Consider the following 18,259-nt stretch of genomic DNA (forward strand, 5'->3'; position numbering starts at 1 on the left):
ATTATAGACAATAACTATAGAAGTAAAAATTTAACACGCAATTATAGACAACAACACCTCGTGCAAGAGACAATATCTCCTTTTGTATACTGTCAAGATCCCGGCTGTCAATATATACTCAATATGTAATGCATTGCAATAGAAGAAAATTTGAGAGACCTAACATAGCTCTGGTGCCTTGAATCTTTCATGTTTTTTCCATCTTCAAGATTAAGATTTAGCACTTTACTTACTTAATTGATCACTTTATGCAGCAAGATTTTCTACGTCGGCAGGAGACGGCATGTCTGGTACATATTCAAGAATGGTGGATCACGTTAAGACAAACTAAAACTTCCTTTGTCTTTATGTTTCGTCTCGTTTTGGACCAAGTTTCGAAGCTATTAATTTTAATGAAAAAACTTCCTTTGCATGGTTCCAATTTCCAATTGAGAGCCACGTCTAACCTTTCATTTAATCCTACCTACAAGTGGTTCAAGGAATCCGGGCTACATGGCAGATTGATTTTTGATAGTTCAAAGGGATCGATATGCAAGTGCCCTCCCCCAGGCCCACATGAAGCGTGCATACATGTGAAGTTTCGAAGCATCCCAATGGCTGCTGGTTCTGCCAATTAGGGATGGGAAGAATTAAAAAGGAGGCTTGTAATCCATGAATTAGTAGATCTTGTGACAAATAAATAAATATTTATAAAAATAATAGCTAATAAATAAATAAATTAAGATAATAATAAATACGATAGTATATAACAATACACGGTTAGTACTACTTAATTATATGTATCCGTTATAATTATTATTTTTGTTTCATATATAGTGAAATATTAAATAACCATTTTAACCCAAAATGGTATAGAATGTCAGTGAAGTTTCAAAAATACTTAGAGATCATATGGGAACGTGATACAGCCCGAATTTCAAAAAATCAAAAGCAATAAAAGTATGTTTTTGCTGCTTTTTATAGTGTCGAGGGACTAAAATCTTTCTTTAATGGGACATGATAATCTAGTTCATTGCTCATTGATCTACGGTAGTGAAAGATCCCTACAGGTTCGTGGTTTGGAGGGAAATTCTTATTTTAAAAACGTTTCACTTGGAAAGTTTCAAAGTCTCTATTTTTTCTATTCATGAAAAGACTAATTCTTTTAACACGCAAGAATATGCATAACCCGAGCCAGGAAGGAGTTTTTTCTTGAAAATTGAAGTTTGCAGCAAGTTTTACTACAAAAACTAATTAACGCAAACACCCATAAATGTTTTTCCTTCGTTTTATAGCTAGCAGATTCTTTTTTCCGCGGTGACTTGACAGAAAACTTTGTGATGCTAAAGGTATAATCATTAGATACTTCTAATATAAAAATAAATAAATAATGAGATGGGAAATAACACCTGATTTTACTAAAAAGTTATAAAAACTCTCACTTACTCGATTTTTTTTTAACTCTCTCTCTCTCTCTCTCTCTCTCTCTCTCTCTATATATATATATATATATATATATATATATATATATATATATATATCTTTCTCCTATGCTGTAAATATACAATTTAAACATCATAATTAAGATTTATTTTTGCTTAGCTAGACAATGGATTGCACCTTACGATATAACAATACTGTGTATATTTTAGTTAATCTGTGCACTAGCTAGAAAAAAAGTTGGTTTATAAGCATAAAAATAGTTGGTTTATGATTGTTTAGGGATTTTTTCAAGATAATGTTTTGGAATTGCAATCTTGCTATAAAAAACACGGGTTTGAAAATTCCATCCCAAAGAAAATTCTATGCGGGGGAGATATCACTATGCTTCTTTTTTCCTTTTGTTGACAATGACAAAAGTAATTGGAACGTAACAATCAAGTAACAATCAATCTTATAAGACATATAGTGTTTAGAAACGTATTCATGTTTTTTTTAAAAAAAAAAATTATTTAGATTTTTTATATATATATTAAATTGTTTTGATGTGTTAATTTTAAAAAATTAAAAAATATCATTTTAATATATTTTAATATAAAAAAATATTTTAAAAAATAATTATAATTACCGTACGAGAAAAGGAAGGCAAATTGACGTGCCATTTGTTTTTCCACATGTTTCCCACGTTTTACATGTGCTAGAAACATATACGTGCCAGACAAACAACCAACGGTTTCCACAAAACGCAAAAGGCAACATTTCAATCATCTAGAATTTAGACCGAGTGTAAAAGTTGGTGGACCACACAAATTACGGACACCTTGTTTTCAGCTTGAGAACGATAAGCATTTCATGCTGAAGTCACCATTAGCTGCTGTCCGCTCCAGTGCTATCCTCGTTAAATCTATCTCATGCCAAAACTCTGATCTGTAGCTGTAAAGCCTGCAAGGCCCGACGGGCTTCATGAAACCTGATCCATGTGAGGTCTGGACCAGTTTAAATTAAAAATAAATAAAAATTAATCAGTTAATCCGAGTTTGATTGGACTTTTAATCTACATCGGTGTTGTACTTTGACATGGAGTAATTTTTTTATTGTTTATTTTTCTAATTCAATAATAAATAAATCTATTCTTTAAGTGTTGACACTGGAATTTAAATCCAAAAGGTTAAGAAATAGAACAGGCTTTTTAAATGCTTGAATCAAACCAACATCTAGAAGAATACACATTCTGAAAAATATAATATTTTTAAACGAGATCTTACACTCGGAAAATAAAATAATAATAATTAAAACTCTCCTATCCGATAAGAATAGACTGATCTACCCTTGTTATAAAATTTTATAAAATAAAGATTAATTTTTTGGAGCGCGAAGGCAGAGTCGCTATATGTTTTGGACCGTTAAACAACACGCGCGCACTTTCGTCGACAATGTCCATGTTGATGTTCTTAGACCGGGCTGCACGTGATTCGTGTAATTCATGTATTGGGCCTTAATTGGACTGAGGCGTTTTCTTCTAAACAAAAAAATCATGTGCCTCCACTGAAACTACTAGGAAACAATAGACATAAAAAAAAATGTTATTACTTTTTTTCTAGCTGATTTTATTATACGCGCGCGCGCGTATCCATATCCAACAGTTATAATTTCATCACCCTAAGATTCCCAGCTGATTCATTCTAGAATCGAGAATTTTATAATATCTATGGAATAATGTACTTGTAAAATAATATCCTGATAGTTATTCCATAGATTAATCCGTTTTTTTATTTATATTTATTTAGAAAAAACACACAAAGAGATATCATTAATTATTACTCGAGACTAAGAAATTTCTCACCCTAGTACAGCCGACATGGAAGGCATTGACATCCGAGGATGGAGGGATAATCCAAGGCTTGAACAGCCTCCGAGAAAGTAAAATATCATACGATCTTTTATTTGGTGAATGATCGATTAAAGTTGATAACACCCGACTAAATTGAAAGGGTTCTACTGTGATTCCAGCATGGAATAGGATTGAAAGGAGACGTGATATAGTAGAGGAGAAATCGACAAAAGCGCTTTTCTAAGTTTCTCAATCGTACCATCATTAATTTATATTATTACCTGAAAACTAACTCAGAAAAAAATTTATATCATTAAATTATCAAACTACTATCATATTAATCTATATCAATTATTTTTATTAAAACAAAATTATTTTATTCTTGTTTTTTTAATGTTGACTTGATTATTAAAAACTAGATTAAATCAATTATTTTACTCAATTAAAGTAAACACTCGTCTTGCATCATACTCCCAATTCTAAATTTCATATTCCATAAATCAACCTACCAAGTTAAAGAGCTATGATGTTAGCTCTTGGAAAGAAAGAAATTCTACCCAAATATCCAAACATGCCAAGGCATGTAAATTAGCATGTCGACATTCCAATCCACCATCCCCCATGCTCGTCAAAACTTGAGAAATGGTCACTCACAAGAACAACCTAGCTAATCCAAGATCACCTTGCGAGGAGTTGAAGGGCCAGTTTCAAGCTAGCATCTCGACCATTTCTTTCACAAGGTTATATATAGCTAGTAGTGGTGTCAATCTTGACATTCCCTTCCTACAGAGGACATTATACAGTGGCTACGCCTTCATTCACGCACGGTCTTAGATTCCTTTTTGTTCTCGAGACATGTTGAAGGTGATTTCTAGCAGGCAGCCAGCTTGCTGCTGGTGGGTCAGTTGGATAATATTACGGCTACTTATGTAAAACATGGAGATTAAACATGTCATCTGAATTGCAAGAATACCAAAAACAATTTGTAAAATATTGCTTGGCACCTAGCTGCTGCCTTCTTGTCCTAGCTAGCCTAACATGGAATCTCTTCCTATGATCACCAGATAACAGATGGCCCATAAACAATAACCAGTTAATATGACCTGGTCAAAACAATGAGATAATCCAGGCCTATAATTTATTTTAATATAAGAATGTCAAACCACAGCTGATATCAAGTTAATACATTAATTTAATTGTGAGATGTTTGGGATTGAGGTATGAAGTGTTTTAAAAATAAATTTTTATTTAAAAATATATCAAAATAAATTTTTTATTTTTTTAATATTAGCACATTAAACCCCATCAGAAAATACTAAAAACATATTAATTTAATATTTTTTTTAAAACAAAAGTAGTTTTATAAAATGCAGTGAAGTTTGACTGCAGCTCGTGTAATTAATTGCCGTTTTATAAGTAAATACTCTTTTTTTAATTGGGGATTTTAGGACCCAGTGATATTTTTCTTTAAGATTTTTTCTCTCTCCAAAATAATCCGGCTTCTTTGATTTCTATGAACAGCTGTCTCTATTGCTGTCGTGTTGTGTGCCATATATATATATATATATATATATATATATATATACCTTTTGTGTAAAACGCGGTAAATCTAATATTTTAGCTTGACAACTTCCAGCTTCGAGAAATCTGATGAATTGACGTATTCTAACAACAAATTAAAAGGATAATTAAGCTTTATGTTAGAAATTTATGGCCAAGTCAACTTTATTTATTGACAATTGTGCGCTTATGTGATCACGTAGAACATTTTCTCTTGCACCAATCAAATAAAAAAAACATTTATAAATGTGTTTCTAAACAATACGACCATAGCCATGTTAGGTATGCCACGTACGAGCTTGGTGTCGATGTCCTTCTTTTTTCATAAATGAACTTCTCTTAAGTAAATAACCGCTTCATTAATTAGTAATTACTACTCTTAAGTAAAGAACAACTTCGTTAATTAGTAATTACTCCTCTAAATGTCAACTCGTTGTGAGTAATAAATTGCTATTAAGGCAGCCGTTTCTGTGAGGAATACATGGTCAAACTAAACTACTTTCAACACTTTTAATTTGTTTATTATTTCATTAAATTAAGGTTTAAAATAAAATCCAATAAATTGGCTAAATTAATATTGATTAATTGGCAAATTGCTGATCTAATATTGTCAATGAACTTATAGTTGAGCTAGTGTTTATATCCTCCTGATCCGTTCAAAATTGAATCTTATTTGGTTTATAAATATCTGAATTGTAAAAGAAAGAAGAAATTATATAAAAAATGTCAAATTGTCCCATAAAACTAAACAAGTAAAAAGGGCAAAATGTAATGAAAGAAAAATTGAGAGAAAATTGACTGAAAAAATAGATAAATTAAGGACCAAGAAAATGACCTCAATTTGATCGCCAATGTGAATGATCAAGGCATTAATTAGGAATGTGCTTAGCTGCAAACCAATTCCCGTCCTTGAAGATCTGCAATCCAGGGACCTCATTAGGCACAAGAATGGTGAGAACAGATAGATCAATATGGGCCGCTACCCCCAGTGTGAGGTCAGGACGTGGGCATGGCGGATAGTAATTTATTTAATTTGAGCATGTATTCGATTTCTTCACCACCGGCACCTTCTTTCAATGCATGGCCTTCAAGCCCTAACCCTAAAGAGAGGGCTGTGAAGAGTTTATCTGTCACCTCCCTCATATACTTTGCATACTCCTCCTCATTGACTCCTTGCACATATATATTAAACCATTATCATGGCTAGGAAAACTGAAAAATCAAAATATCTATAGTCTTAGTGTGTGAATATTGTTAATGCTTAATTAGAAACCATCATGTAGAGAGAAAAATGCTTAATTAGAAACATGGTTTGATCTTCACTATCGTCGAGTAGTATTCAAAAATCGTTTATGGGTGTGCCTTTAAGATCATTTGAAGAGAAATTTAGTCTTGATTAATGTGTAGATTGATACTAAAATACTCTTATCATCAACTCTAAAAAAAATTGATCGTAAAAAAATAAATTTAGACCTATATATTTTTGTGAAAGAATATTGAATATTTTTCTTTTAATTGTATTTTTAGAGCTATATATTTTTTACTTTTGTTGCGAAGAGAGTAGAGAAAATCTGGGATTTAATTCTTAATAACTTTATTTTTTTTAGTCAAAATAGTGCATGAATGGTTGGATTTATCGTATCAAAATTGGGATAAATTCAACTTTTATACGGTCCCATGATGTGGAAAAAAAAAAAGAACAAAAAGAAAAAGGATGACCAGTCTCAAGCCCAAGCATACTTAAATATAGACATCCATGAAAAAAGCCGAGTTAGAACCTTCAGGGCTTTAATTACTGCACCATTTTCAGAAAGCCCAACCCATATTAGAGCCTGGACCAGACCCTATTTTTTTCTAGTTGGGTTTTAATCACAGTTAATAGTGATCCGTTTCTACTTCGATTAATTAGTAGTGTTATAATTATAACTTCGTCACAGTAGCCATGCTCCACTTGGCTCGGAGGACACAACTCAGTTGTTGGTAGAGCTCTGTTCTTGCAATTGTGTTGTTGCCATTAAAGTATAAGAACTAATTAATAACTTTAATTCCTATTGTTAAATCATCAGGCTCTGCTGAATCGGCTAGTCCAAACCGGAGTATACGTATGCTTTTACAGTCAAAGCTTTGAATGATAATTTTCTGCTGTAACATCTTAACCACCGGTGAGGAATTATCAAAGATTCTAAGCCTTAAAGATCTCGAACAGAAAACTAAATTATAACCTTGTTCCATGCATAAATAGCAAGAAAGAAGACACAACTATGCACAAAAAATGGAGAAACAAACAATTTTTATCTTCAGTGTCTTGCTTCTAGCTACATTGTCATTGAGTCATGGGTCCAATGACAAGGAAAGAAAGGTTGTATCTGGATTTTTTTCAATATTTAAAGTACTTGGATTATTTATTATTGTTAACAATAAGAAATTTTGTTGGTTTTGATCGCTAGGCTTACATTGTCTACATGGGAAATGCACCTAAGACTAACCACATTTCTACTGCTGATCATCATCATGGTTTTCTCTCAGCAGCTCTTGGAGAGTAAGTGAGACAGTTGAGCTGAGAATATCTTTTTCGTAAAAAAATATGTACATATGTTTTTCTGTATTTCACCTTGTTCTTGTTCTTTTCAGTGAGGATGTAGCTCGACGGATTAGAATACACAGCTATGGAAAGAGTTTTGATGCATTCGCAGCGCATCTATTGCCAGAGGAAGCTGAGAGATTAAAACGTCTTGAAACTATAAAATTTGTAATGAAATAAATTAACTTATGTGAAGATTTATTTATTAATTTATATATATATATACACACACATTTTTTTTTTGTAATTTACAGGGGATAAAAACGTGGTCTCAGTGTTTTTAAGTACCAAGAGAAAGCTTCTCACCACAAGATCAGGGATTTTATAGGAATGCCTCTTTCAGTAGAAAGAAAACCTCAAGTGGAGAGTAGCATTGTTGTTGGTGTTTTAGACACAGGTATGATGTTTTCTTTTTATACTTGGTTGTACGTCTGATCTTTCCCTTTTAGTTGGTACTAGACGGAAGTAACTTATGGTGATTATCCTCGGGAGTTTATATTGATGCCCCAATCTTCGATGACAAAGGTTTTGGGCCACCTCCATCATCATGGAAGGGTGCTTGCCAAAAAGGAAGCAACTTCACTGGCTGCAACAAGTAGATTTTTGCATCTTCATTAATGTTTTAATTACTAATCTGAAATAGAGGCATCAAAATCACCAAGATTTAGGTAGCATCTGGTATGTTGGATTCGGTGACAGATAAAAAGCAAAATTTGCCCCTTCCATGCCTCAATTCTGTCCCATTTCTGTCGACAAAGGGCCGATTAGTCTCGATGTCAGTTCTATTTTCTCAACAAACAAACATAAGCTAGAGATCAGATATAACTTTCTTTGAAAATCCTATGTGAACAACCAATCTCTCCTTTTTAATCTTTTCCGACGAATAATTTCCCTGTATTTTTGACACTCTGATGCCTGCCTACAGCAAGGTAATAGGCGCGAGGTCATACGACTTAGAAAACAGACGTCCTGATGAAAACACCCCAGTTGATGACGAAGGCCATGGCACTCATACTTCCTCCACAGTAGCTGGCATCTCGGTTGAGGGCGCAAGCCTGTATGGCCTGGGCCAAGGCACTGCTCGTGGTGGAGTTCCGTCATCCCGGCTTGCAATCTACGAAGTATGCTATGAAGATGGGTGTAGTGACATGGACATAATGGCTGCATTTGACGATGCTATCCAGGATGGTGCTGATATGATATCATTGTCAGTCGGTGGGCCAGTTTCAGATTCCTTCAACGATGCGATTGCGATCGGATCATTTCATGCAATGAAGAAAGGGATCCTGACTAGTTGTGCGGCAGGGAATGAAGGGCCAGCTTTAGCTTCAGTAGGAAATGTTGCTCCTTGGATTTTAACTGTTGGTGCTAGTGGCATGGATAGGCAGTTCAGGACTCCTCTTACCATTGGAAATAGCATAAAGACTTCTGTAAGTCTCTCTAGATCATCACATGATGATTTCTATTTCAATTTGGCACTGATAAACATATACTACAGGATGATAAATAAACGAGGCTCGACATTTAATTTCCTTATGTTTTCCGTCAATTTTTTGAATGTCAATCGATTGTACTACTGATATGATTGGCTGCAATAATAGGGAATTTCTGTCAACACCTTCACACCAAAAGCAAGAATGTACCCTCTTACCAGCGCAGCACAAGCATGGAACGATAGTGTGCAGATACCAGATGCCGCGGGGTAAGGGCATGATGCATCTTGTTGAGTATTGGACACCATCAAAGATGTATTAACCAACAGTTTTAGCACATATAATAATGAATCCAGTAACGCAGGTATTGTTTTGTTGAGACTTTGGACAAAAACAAGGTCAAGGGAAAGATCGTGCTATGTAAAGGAGGATCAGACTCTGACATAAAAGAAATGGGTGGTGTTGGGATGATTGTAGCCTCCGATGATTCTCTAGACACAGGATTTACCTTGGTACTGCCTGCAGCAATTGTTAACAGTGAACGTGGAGCTTGATCGATAAATACATCAACACAACCAAGTATGTTTATATATAACTCTCATTTTCTACATTACTTTTGAAAATCTACACCAAAAAACATGAATGCACAGTGTAATTATTTTCTTGATTTGGTTCGCTTACAATGCAGGAACCCTTATGCTGTCATATCCAAATCAAAAACTGTCAACGTTTCTGCTCCATTTGTGGCTTCCTTTTCATCTAGAGGGCCCAAACTGGTTTCTCCCACCATTTTGAAGGTATATATATATAAAAAATGATTGTAGAATGGACCAAAATCTTGCTGGTGATGTAGTCTTCGCATCATTAATGCTGCCAAATTCATAACTTGTAGCTTGTGAAGTTATTAGCCAGATATTGTTGCACCTGGGATTGACATCCTAGCTGCTTATTCTAAACTTGTTACTGTGACCGGTGAACCCATCGACAACCGGGTTGAAGTGTACAACATAATATCCGGGACTTCAATGGCTTGCCCTCGTGCAACTGGCGCCGCTGCTTACATCAAGACATTCCATCCAGAGTGGTCTCCTGCTGCAATCAAATCCGCCCTCATGACCACTGGTTAGTCTCCTAATCATGTCTCCTCTTCAGTCTTATCTGGACTTGTAATCTTGGCTGTTCAGTATATTAGTATTGCAAACATTGGTTGTTCAAATATGGATGGCCAGCAAGGAATTTTTCAAAGAAAACAGTTTACTTATTATACTTTCTCTACTTGTTTCAGCATCCGAAATGAAAATCGGGGATTTGTTTGCTGAATGGGGCTCTGGCGCGGGCCAAATTGACCCAACAAAGGCATTGGATCCAGGATTGATCTATGACTTGTCAGAAATAGATTATATCCGTTTCCTGTGCAAGGCGAGCTACTCTGGAACAATACTAAGCATTGTCACAGGAGATCAAAATACAAACTGTTCGAGTATTTCTCCCTTTGGTGGCCATGATGCTTTAAACTATCCATCCATGAATGTTCAGGTTGAAAATCCTCACTCTAGCACCACAGCTGCTTTCATACGGACAGTAACAAACGTAGGACCTGAAAAATCTACCTACAAGGCAGTGGTGAAGGCACCAATGGATGTCAAGGCCACTGTAACTCCTGATACATTGGTCTTCAATAAGGTTAATGAAAAGAAATTTTTCAAGGTGAAGGTACAAGGTCCACCAATGGAGGATACTCTTGTTTTGTCAGCTTCACTAGAATGGATTGACTCAAACAATCATAAGGTGAAGAGTCCTATTGTTATTTCTAACATGGTGCTACCCATTGGGATATAGTTCGCTAGCTAGATGCAGGAAAGTTTTTTTTTTAATTAGTTTTGCTTCTATGATTATTATGGGAAAATAAAGCAGACTTTCTATTTTCTTTAGGTTTGGCTAGTACAGGCATAAATTCCTTGTGTTTTGTAGAGCACCAAGTGCAATCAAAGCTTCTTTATGAATTTTTGTAGCCTTTTTTCATGTTTGATTTTACTGACAAACATTTAAATAGAATAGTGCAAGAATTGTAGCTCTGCAATTATGATTTATGGAATATTTTTTTATACTTTGGAGAGAAGGGATTTGAACCTGGATATGCTGAGCCCTTGAACACCAGGCCAATGCTCCATTAACAGTACAAACGATTATTGAATCATATTAGTGAAGCAAGAAAATATTCATGATTACAAACTGGAACCAGTCTGACCTCTTCTAGTACAGATCTGACCTTATTATAAATTTAATATAGAACTGCTTGTTATAGCTTTCTGCCAGATTCAGAGAGAGATTAATTTTATCTCTTGCAGACAACTCCACGACCATCGATTCCACTAGCACAATGTAAGTTGGCAAACTCGAAATTCTCCGAAGAATTGCTACTAGGATGCTGACCACTAAATCGAGCAACAGCACAGTCTGTAGCAAAAATATTTGAAGATGCAAATTCCTTTTCACCGCCCAAAACAGGCATGAGAACCCCCATCTTAACCCTACTCACATAGTTGCTACCATATGTCTGGCCTAGAACACCATTTACATCACCACTCAATTTGTAGAACTTGAAGCTCAAATCAAGATGTGCAAAGCAATTCTCTGAGGCAATGCCATAGCTATGAATTCTTGAATCTTTCTGTGTAATAGGCACCACGGCTGCCTTGATCTTGAAATTGTCTTCCGCTTCGATGACTACAGCATTTGCGTCACTAGACCTTGTGATGGTCACACTTGGTGATATTTCTGCCTTCCACTTCATGCCTTCCCCATCAGGGAGGTATATGGGCTCTCCATCTAAGGCTAACGAAAGGCGGTCGACGGAGTCATCCCATGTAGCTGTCTTTTGAGCACCGATGAAGAGTTTATGGGTGCCAAAGAGAATGCCTAGAGATTGCACCCAAGTGAAGTCCCTCGTCAACTTTTCGTTGCGGCGACCGATGAAGTGAGCATTGATGTGTAAGTTAGAATCAGAAACTATGCAGAAGTCTCGGTCTTTTTTTCCATGGAAGTAGAAGGTGATTCCATCTCCACCGATGAATCGCGGGTCTTGGCACACAGCACCTGGCCGGTCACAGTCTGTTCGCAACAAGGAAAAACTACATCAATATACAATGCTCCTTGAACATAAAATGTTCTGCAGACAACTTACTTAGTTTTCATGATACTGATAGGAAAAATATTCTCTGCAGATGTATAGATAAATTAATGAAGAAAAATAAAAGATAATATTTACTGAGATTAGGACTTTGATGGAAGGAGTTAGAGAAACATACTGCAAACAGCCTTGCAAATGGTACAATCAACCTCACATTGATTGGGGCAGGCACTAGGACAGGTGTACTCCTGACCATAGCAAGTGGCATAGTTCCTGTTCTTGCACCTAGCTCTCTTTGGAGCTGATTCACTTGAATCTGGTGGTGGTGGAGGATTTTGAGCAGGGGGTGTAGTAGTTGCAGGAGGTGGGGTGCTTGATGGAGGTGGGGTGAAATCAGTGGGGGGTGGGCTCAAAGGTGGAGTACTAGTAGGAGGAGGAGGTGGTGGAGTGGAAATGGTGGGAGGAGGGGTGGAAGTTGTTGGAGGTGGGCTCAAAGGTGGGGTGGACGTAGTTGGAGGTGGGCTCAAAGGTGGGGTGGAAGTTGTTGGAGGTGGGCTCAGAGAAGGTGGGGTGGACCTAGTTGGAGGTGGGCTCAGAGAAGGTGGGGTGGACCTAGTTGGAGGTGGGCTCAGAGAATGTGGTGGTGGTGGCAAAAAGGGTGGGGATTTAGATGGCTTTGAGCAAACAGGGGTGCATGTAGCACAATCCACATAACAGTCACGAGGACACTGTGGTGGGCAATAGAGGTTTTTAGTTTTGAAACATACAGGGTAGTTCTTCTTGTCATGGCACTTTTTTGCTTTCTTTGGCTTCTGAGTAGCTGCCTCAGCCACAATGGCTAGGAAAATCACGAGTAAACATATGAATAATCGAGCCATAGCTTGATCCTTTGGTTATGTAATTTGTTTATTCAAGTATTATGATAGAGGTTCTTGACGTAGAGCTCCTTTTATACTGATTTTTAGAAGGCAATTGCAAGCCATGTACCCTCAATTTTTAGCATAAAAAACTTTGTATACTGCCTTTCTACTTCAAGTGTTTTTTACTTTAATTATTATCTGGTTCTCTCTCACATGCAGGGCAGGTCCAAATTCAGAAGTCAGCCTCGAAATACAGATCTCTCTTCAAAATATCAAGCAATCATCCTCAAATTAACCTGGCTCTGCTGTCAATTCTTCTACTTTTCTTTTCTTTTTGGTGAATTACCAGGTAAAGCCTGCCTGGTAGCAACCATTATGCAGCTAGTTAATGTGATGAAGAGGTGGCCCGTTGAAGAAACCTTTCTCTTCCAGCACTTCAAGCGAGGCCTTTACAACTGGCCAATCAACATAACGTACACAGATATGAGATTTTTATTATATTTACAAAATAATATATAGCAATAGCAAATATTAATAATTACTTCAAATCAACCTCTAATTATGGGGAAAAAAACTAGTTTTTGACTCTTTAGATTCTTGAGTTTTTTAAGGTTCTTAAAAACTAGTTTTTTTTAGGATTTAAGAGGGAAAATTTCAGAAATAAGAAATATGAACATAAAAGGAAGCTTTTTGTTAGTTATTTAGTCGTAGAGTAGAGCAAAATATTTAGATTTTTTTAAAATAAGGATAACGCAGAGAGATATTTTAATTTATAGAAATAAAAATGAAATATTGATGAATCTTTAAAATATAATTTACTCTATAATTATTATTATTTTCGTCTCAATCATAGTTATAAAAACCGTGTGGGACTGACCAGTTCAATACCTAAATTAATTTAATTTTTAAATTTTTTTAAAAAAAAATCAACATAATATTATTTTAATTAAAAAAACATGTATTTTCATTAACTCGGCTAAAATCAGATTCTAAATTAACAAGTGGCCAAAATTAATATACCGAGCTAGGTCAAGTCTTATAACTTCAATCTTAACACAAGAAACATGAAGGGGCGAAACGATCGCTGCATTTTCCATGTTCATTTCTTCAAATAGCATACTCTACACGATATTGTAAAGCGACGCAATGTCATTCCTGCAGAGTGCAGAAAACTATAAGATCAGCAATTTTTTCTCAAGTGGTCAATTACTTTTCTTTAGGGAGAAGTCTTAAATTATGACTAATTAAAGGGTTTTAAATTTTAATTAATATTTTCATTAGCCGACCTGGAATAGTACAATTTCAATGATAAAGTTGCGGGTGCCTTGATGACCGACATGATCTTATACTTCAATTTATTTATTTTTAATTTATTGTTTGGATGTTCTTATTTAGCATGCCAAGTCACGAGGAGAGCAACATTCTTAAGTTATAAGAAATTAAATGCTTGGTATAAAGCCTAAGATTACTAGTAAACATGTGATTAGGGATGATCAGATGTAGAAGACATCTAGGCCATTGACTATTTATTTCTCTATAATAAAATGAAAGATTAACAAAATAAACAAAAATTAATGTGATAGCATAATGCATGGTTTTCTTACTTTCAAATTATTTGAATTTCTCTACAGTAATATTTCACCTGTATTTTGTTCATTAACCGACCACAGGCCAGTAATTATTTTAGTAATTATTTTCATTTCATGTGAACGGTGTCTGTTGTTTTAATTATTTCTTCTCGAGTGGCTGACTTTAGGAGTGATTCTGTCACATAGAATGCCTCTTATTTTTGGACTTCTCTTCTTCTCTTCCTTGTAGGATTGTTCCTCTTTCTTCCAGTCCAATTCCTGCTAAAGAACCCCCTCCGGTTGTGTTTCTGCTTTCGGGATTTAGACCCTATTTATTTTTTTTGTTTTAAAAATGTTTTTGAAAAGAATTAAAAAATTTTAATTTTTTTGTTTCAAATTAATATTTTTTTAATATTTTTAGATCATTTTGATACTCTGATATCAAAAATAATTTTTTTAAAAAAATTATTATTTTAATATATTTTTAAATAAAAAATACTTTTAAAAATAACCACAATTACATTTTCAAACACCCCTTCCAGCCCAGTTGGGTGCACACCAACTCTGTAGCATATAGCCTATTTCAATTTTTAATAAAAGAAAGAATGATAATGCAACTACATATAATATAAGTAATATTGTAATAACTAAAAAAAAATAACAAGAATTATTTGGTTATTTTCAGGTGCAGCAATGTTGAATGTTAGAAAAATATAACAAGAAAAAAATTCGAAAACGTACATGGGCTGTCGGAATATGATCTTAAAATAAAATCAAGTTTCACTAATTTAACAATCTACTTGTATTTTTTTAAATCTTTTTTTTATCATATTTTCTTAATATTTAGAATTATACTTTCAAAATAACTTTCGTAGAATAAATAGCGTGGTTATCTTGTTTTTTACTCTTTCAATGGCTGCTTGTCAACCATCAATACAGCCGGTTTTAATTTTTTTTAATGGCAACTATATAAGATCGCATGCTAGACTAATTAAATTTCTCTCTAATTATATATTAAATAGATTATAAAAAATTATTTTCTTGCACCGTGTTCTAGCAATCAAATCTTGGAAGGGAGCGATGGACCGTTGACTAGTAATAAATGATGAGGCAGAAAATTCTATTTGATGCTTTAAAAAAAGAATTCATTAACGTAGCGGTTTTCTATCCGGTATGGAAATACCAGTCTTCTAAATGCTTTCTTACCTAACTTCTCTTCTAAAAAAGAGCGAGAGAATTTAATTTTAGTATTTTGTACCTGTGTTTGAATATGATTAACTTAAATATATATTAAATTAATATTCTTTTTTAGTGATTTTTAATTTTTTTAATATGCTAATGTTAAAAATAAAAAATATATATATATAAAAATTATTTTAATTTATTACAAGCAAAAGATATTTTTGAAAAATATTATGCACCATAATGTCAAACACACAAGAATTATTGTGCATGTTTTAAACTATGATAAATATTAATTTTCAAAGTGTTTTTTACTTAAAAATATATTAAAACAATTTTTTTAATTTATTTTTTATATCAACACATTCAAACAAACCATCCAAAACCAAAAAAAGTAATGTAAAGTTAAGAAAATTTAATTTTTTTTAAAAAATACAGTTGAATTATAATGCCAAACACTAATTATACACATTAATTTCACTAAACCCAATTTTAGTAAGCCAAATCAGGGCCAAATTTACAACCTCACAGGTCATTAATTGCTTCAGTTTTTAATGACAAAAAAATGACCTGTGAATGTACGTGGTCCTTAAAATAAATACAATATAGATAAGAAGCAATTACAATAATAGGCATTTAGGATAAGTTATTTTTTTTAACAAAATAATTTGACTTCATGCAAGATTAACCAGAGAAATGTTCCTTGTTCGAGAAATTCTCTTTTCTTTTTTCAGGAACAAAGTATTAGTAGGGTTATATGCTTTCAGTTTAGTGGTGTTCTGGCAAAATTAAGAAGAATGAGACCTCGAATTTTTTCCTTCATCTATCAATTTAGTATTAAATTAAGAAAAAATAAAGCAAGTGCATGATGTTTTTTTAAAAAGAAAATATTTAAAAATACATCAAAATATTTTTTTAATATTTTTTTATTTTTAATATTAACATATCAAAACTATAAGAAAAAACTTTAAAAAAATTAATATTTTCCAGACATAAAATAATAATAAAAATACTTTAAAAAATAAAAACTAACTAAATACTAAACGAGTACTTAAACTTTAGTAGAAGAAAGTAAGAAATTACAACGTATTCAGCAACTTCACGTGTCAAGGTCTATGGAATTGGACTAACTCGTTTTGCCTTTAACAAGTAATTAATAAAAGCTTGTTTATATAAACAATTTTTAATTCAATAGCTCCTTTTTTTCTTCTCTTCATAATCAACCAAAAAGCTTTTATTCGAGCATGTAAAATGCAAAATCCTTTTGTCTATTTTTTTTTAAAAAAAATAGAGTTTAAAATTGTTTAATTCATAACACGTTTCTGAATTATATTATTTTTTTAATGATCTCCCAGCAACCAAACTGAAATAAATTTCCTAAAAATCAATATCGGTGCCCATGACATGCATGCAAGAAACAGCAGGTTGTTCACTTATTGGAATCTTGATAGTGTTTGTTTCATTTATTTTTTATTTATCTATTTTTCATATGAATGGTGAATATTATCTTTAATTTTTTTTTTCAAATTAATATAACTTTTCGTGGGATGCCTCAATTTAATTATTTTTTTAACCCTGCTGTGGCATTGATGCAAGCTTTGCCAGGAGAAGAACAAAGAGAGGTAAGAAAATACTTGCAAGCATAGCTATCTATATGTAAAAGGGATACATTTGCCCCTCAATTATCACTTGATTCTCGATTGAGTCCACGATAAAAATAATTCTCAAGTGGACCCCATCTATAAAAAAACATTATTTAATTAACCCCCTTATTAAAACTCGTGGGAAAAAAAAGACTTTATTTTGTGATTTCAAGACAAAAAATTTAATGTGGGGATAATTGGGTAAAGTCCAATAAATGGGGGATCCAATTGGAATTTCTTTTATTCAGGGATCTAATCAATACTCGGGTGATAGTTGGAGACAAATTTGTCCTTGATATGCTAAATATTATTTTTTAAATTTATCTTGGATTGGATCGTTTTTATTTATACTCGCAAGTTGGTGATTGGTGCTAATTGAGAAGAAAAAAATAATGTGCATTTTCATTTCTTTCTATGCATATCCCTCAATGGAACTGATAAAACCTTCCTTAAAAGAAGGGGGGGGGGGGGGGAGTAGTTTTCCATACTACGAGGTTCAAATCAAACAATGCCACGGCCGCCAACATATCGGGATTAGACCCTTCAAAAACTACCCCTCCATCATTATAATCATTGATTAATCAACCTTATTAATTATTTTCGTATCTTAATTATATCGGTTTAGTTCAATATTAGGGATTGAACTGCTTTATATATATATATATATATATATATATATATATATATATATATATATATATAGAGAGAGAGAGAGAGAGAGAGAGAGAGAGAGAGAGTAGGCAAGAGAAAGGAACTGCTTTAATTGATATATGAATTTCCTTGAATGAAGAGGAAGGGAAAAGGATTCTATGGAGGAGAAAAGAGTAATTAAATTGAGATACGCTTGTATCATCCCTTGATCCCCGCGATAATAATGGCACGTGAGAATTTTTATACTCCATATAGACATTCCAACTCTTAATTTGCAAATATTTTATATCTAGCAGTGTGAACTAAACACATTAATCCTTTTATAATTTTATAAGACGGTAAAATCTTGATTTTTTCTTTTTATTTCTGTATCTAACTCATATAATATGTTAAATTTGCCA

The 18,259-nt window shown here is 33.6% G+C and overlaps 1 protein-coding gene and 1 pseudogene across 1 annotated transcript; one reads left to right on the plus strand and one right to left on the minus strand.

Moving 5' to 3' along the window:
* Window positions 1-8,204: 8,204 nt before the first annotated feature.
* On the plus strand, window positions 8,205-10,835 carry LOC18102187 (subtilisin-like protease SBT4.15; annotated as a pseudogene).
* Window positions 10,836-10,994: 159 nt separating this feature from the next.
* LOC7478636 (uncharacterized) lies at window positions 10,995-12,881 on the minus strand. The gene is made up of 2 exons (XM_024608449.2): window positions 12,133-12,881; window positions 10,995-11,935 (listed from the first exon to the last, which is right to left on the minus strand). The coding sequence occupies exons 1-2, from the start codon at window positions 12,830-12,832 to the stop codon at window positions 11,160-11,162; spliced, it is 1,476 nt and encodes a 491-aa protein (XP_024464217.2). The 5' UTR covers window positions 12,833-12,881; the 3' UTR covers window positions 10,995-11,159.
* Between the last annotated feature and the right edge of the window lie 5,378 nt (window positions 12,882-18,259).

This window comes from Populus trichocarpa, chromosome 9 (assembly GCF_000002775.5).
Source record: "Populus trichocarpa isolate Nisqually-1 chromosome 9, P.trichocarpa_v4.1, whole genome shotgun sequence".
Classification (NCBI taxonomy): Eukaryota; Viridiplantae; Streptophyta; class Magnoliopsida; order Malpighiales; family Salicaceae; genus Populus; species Populus trichocarpa.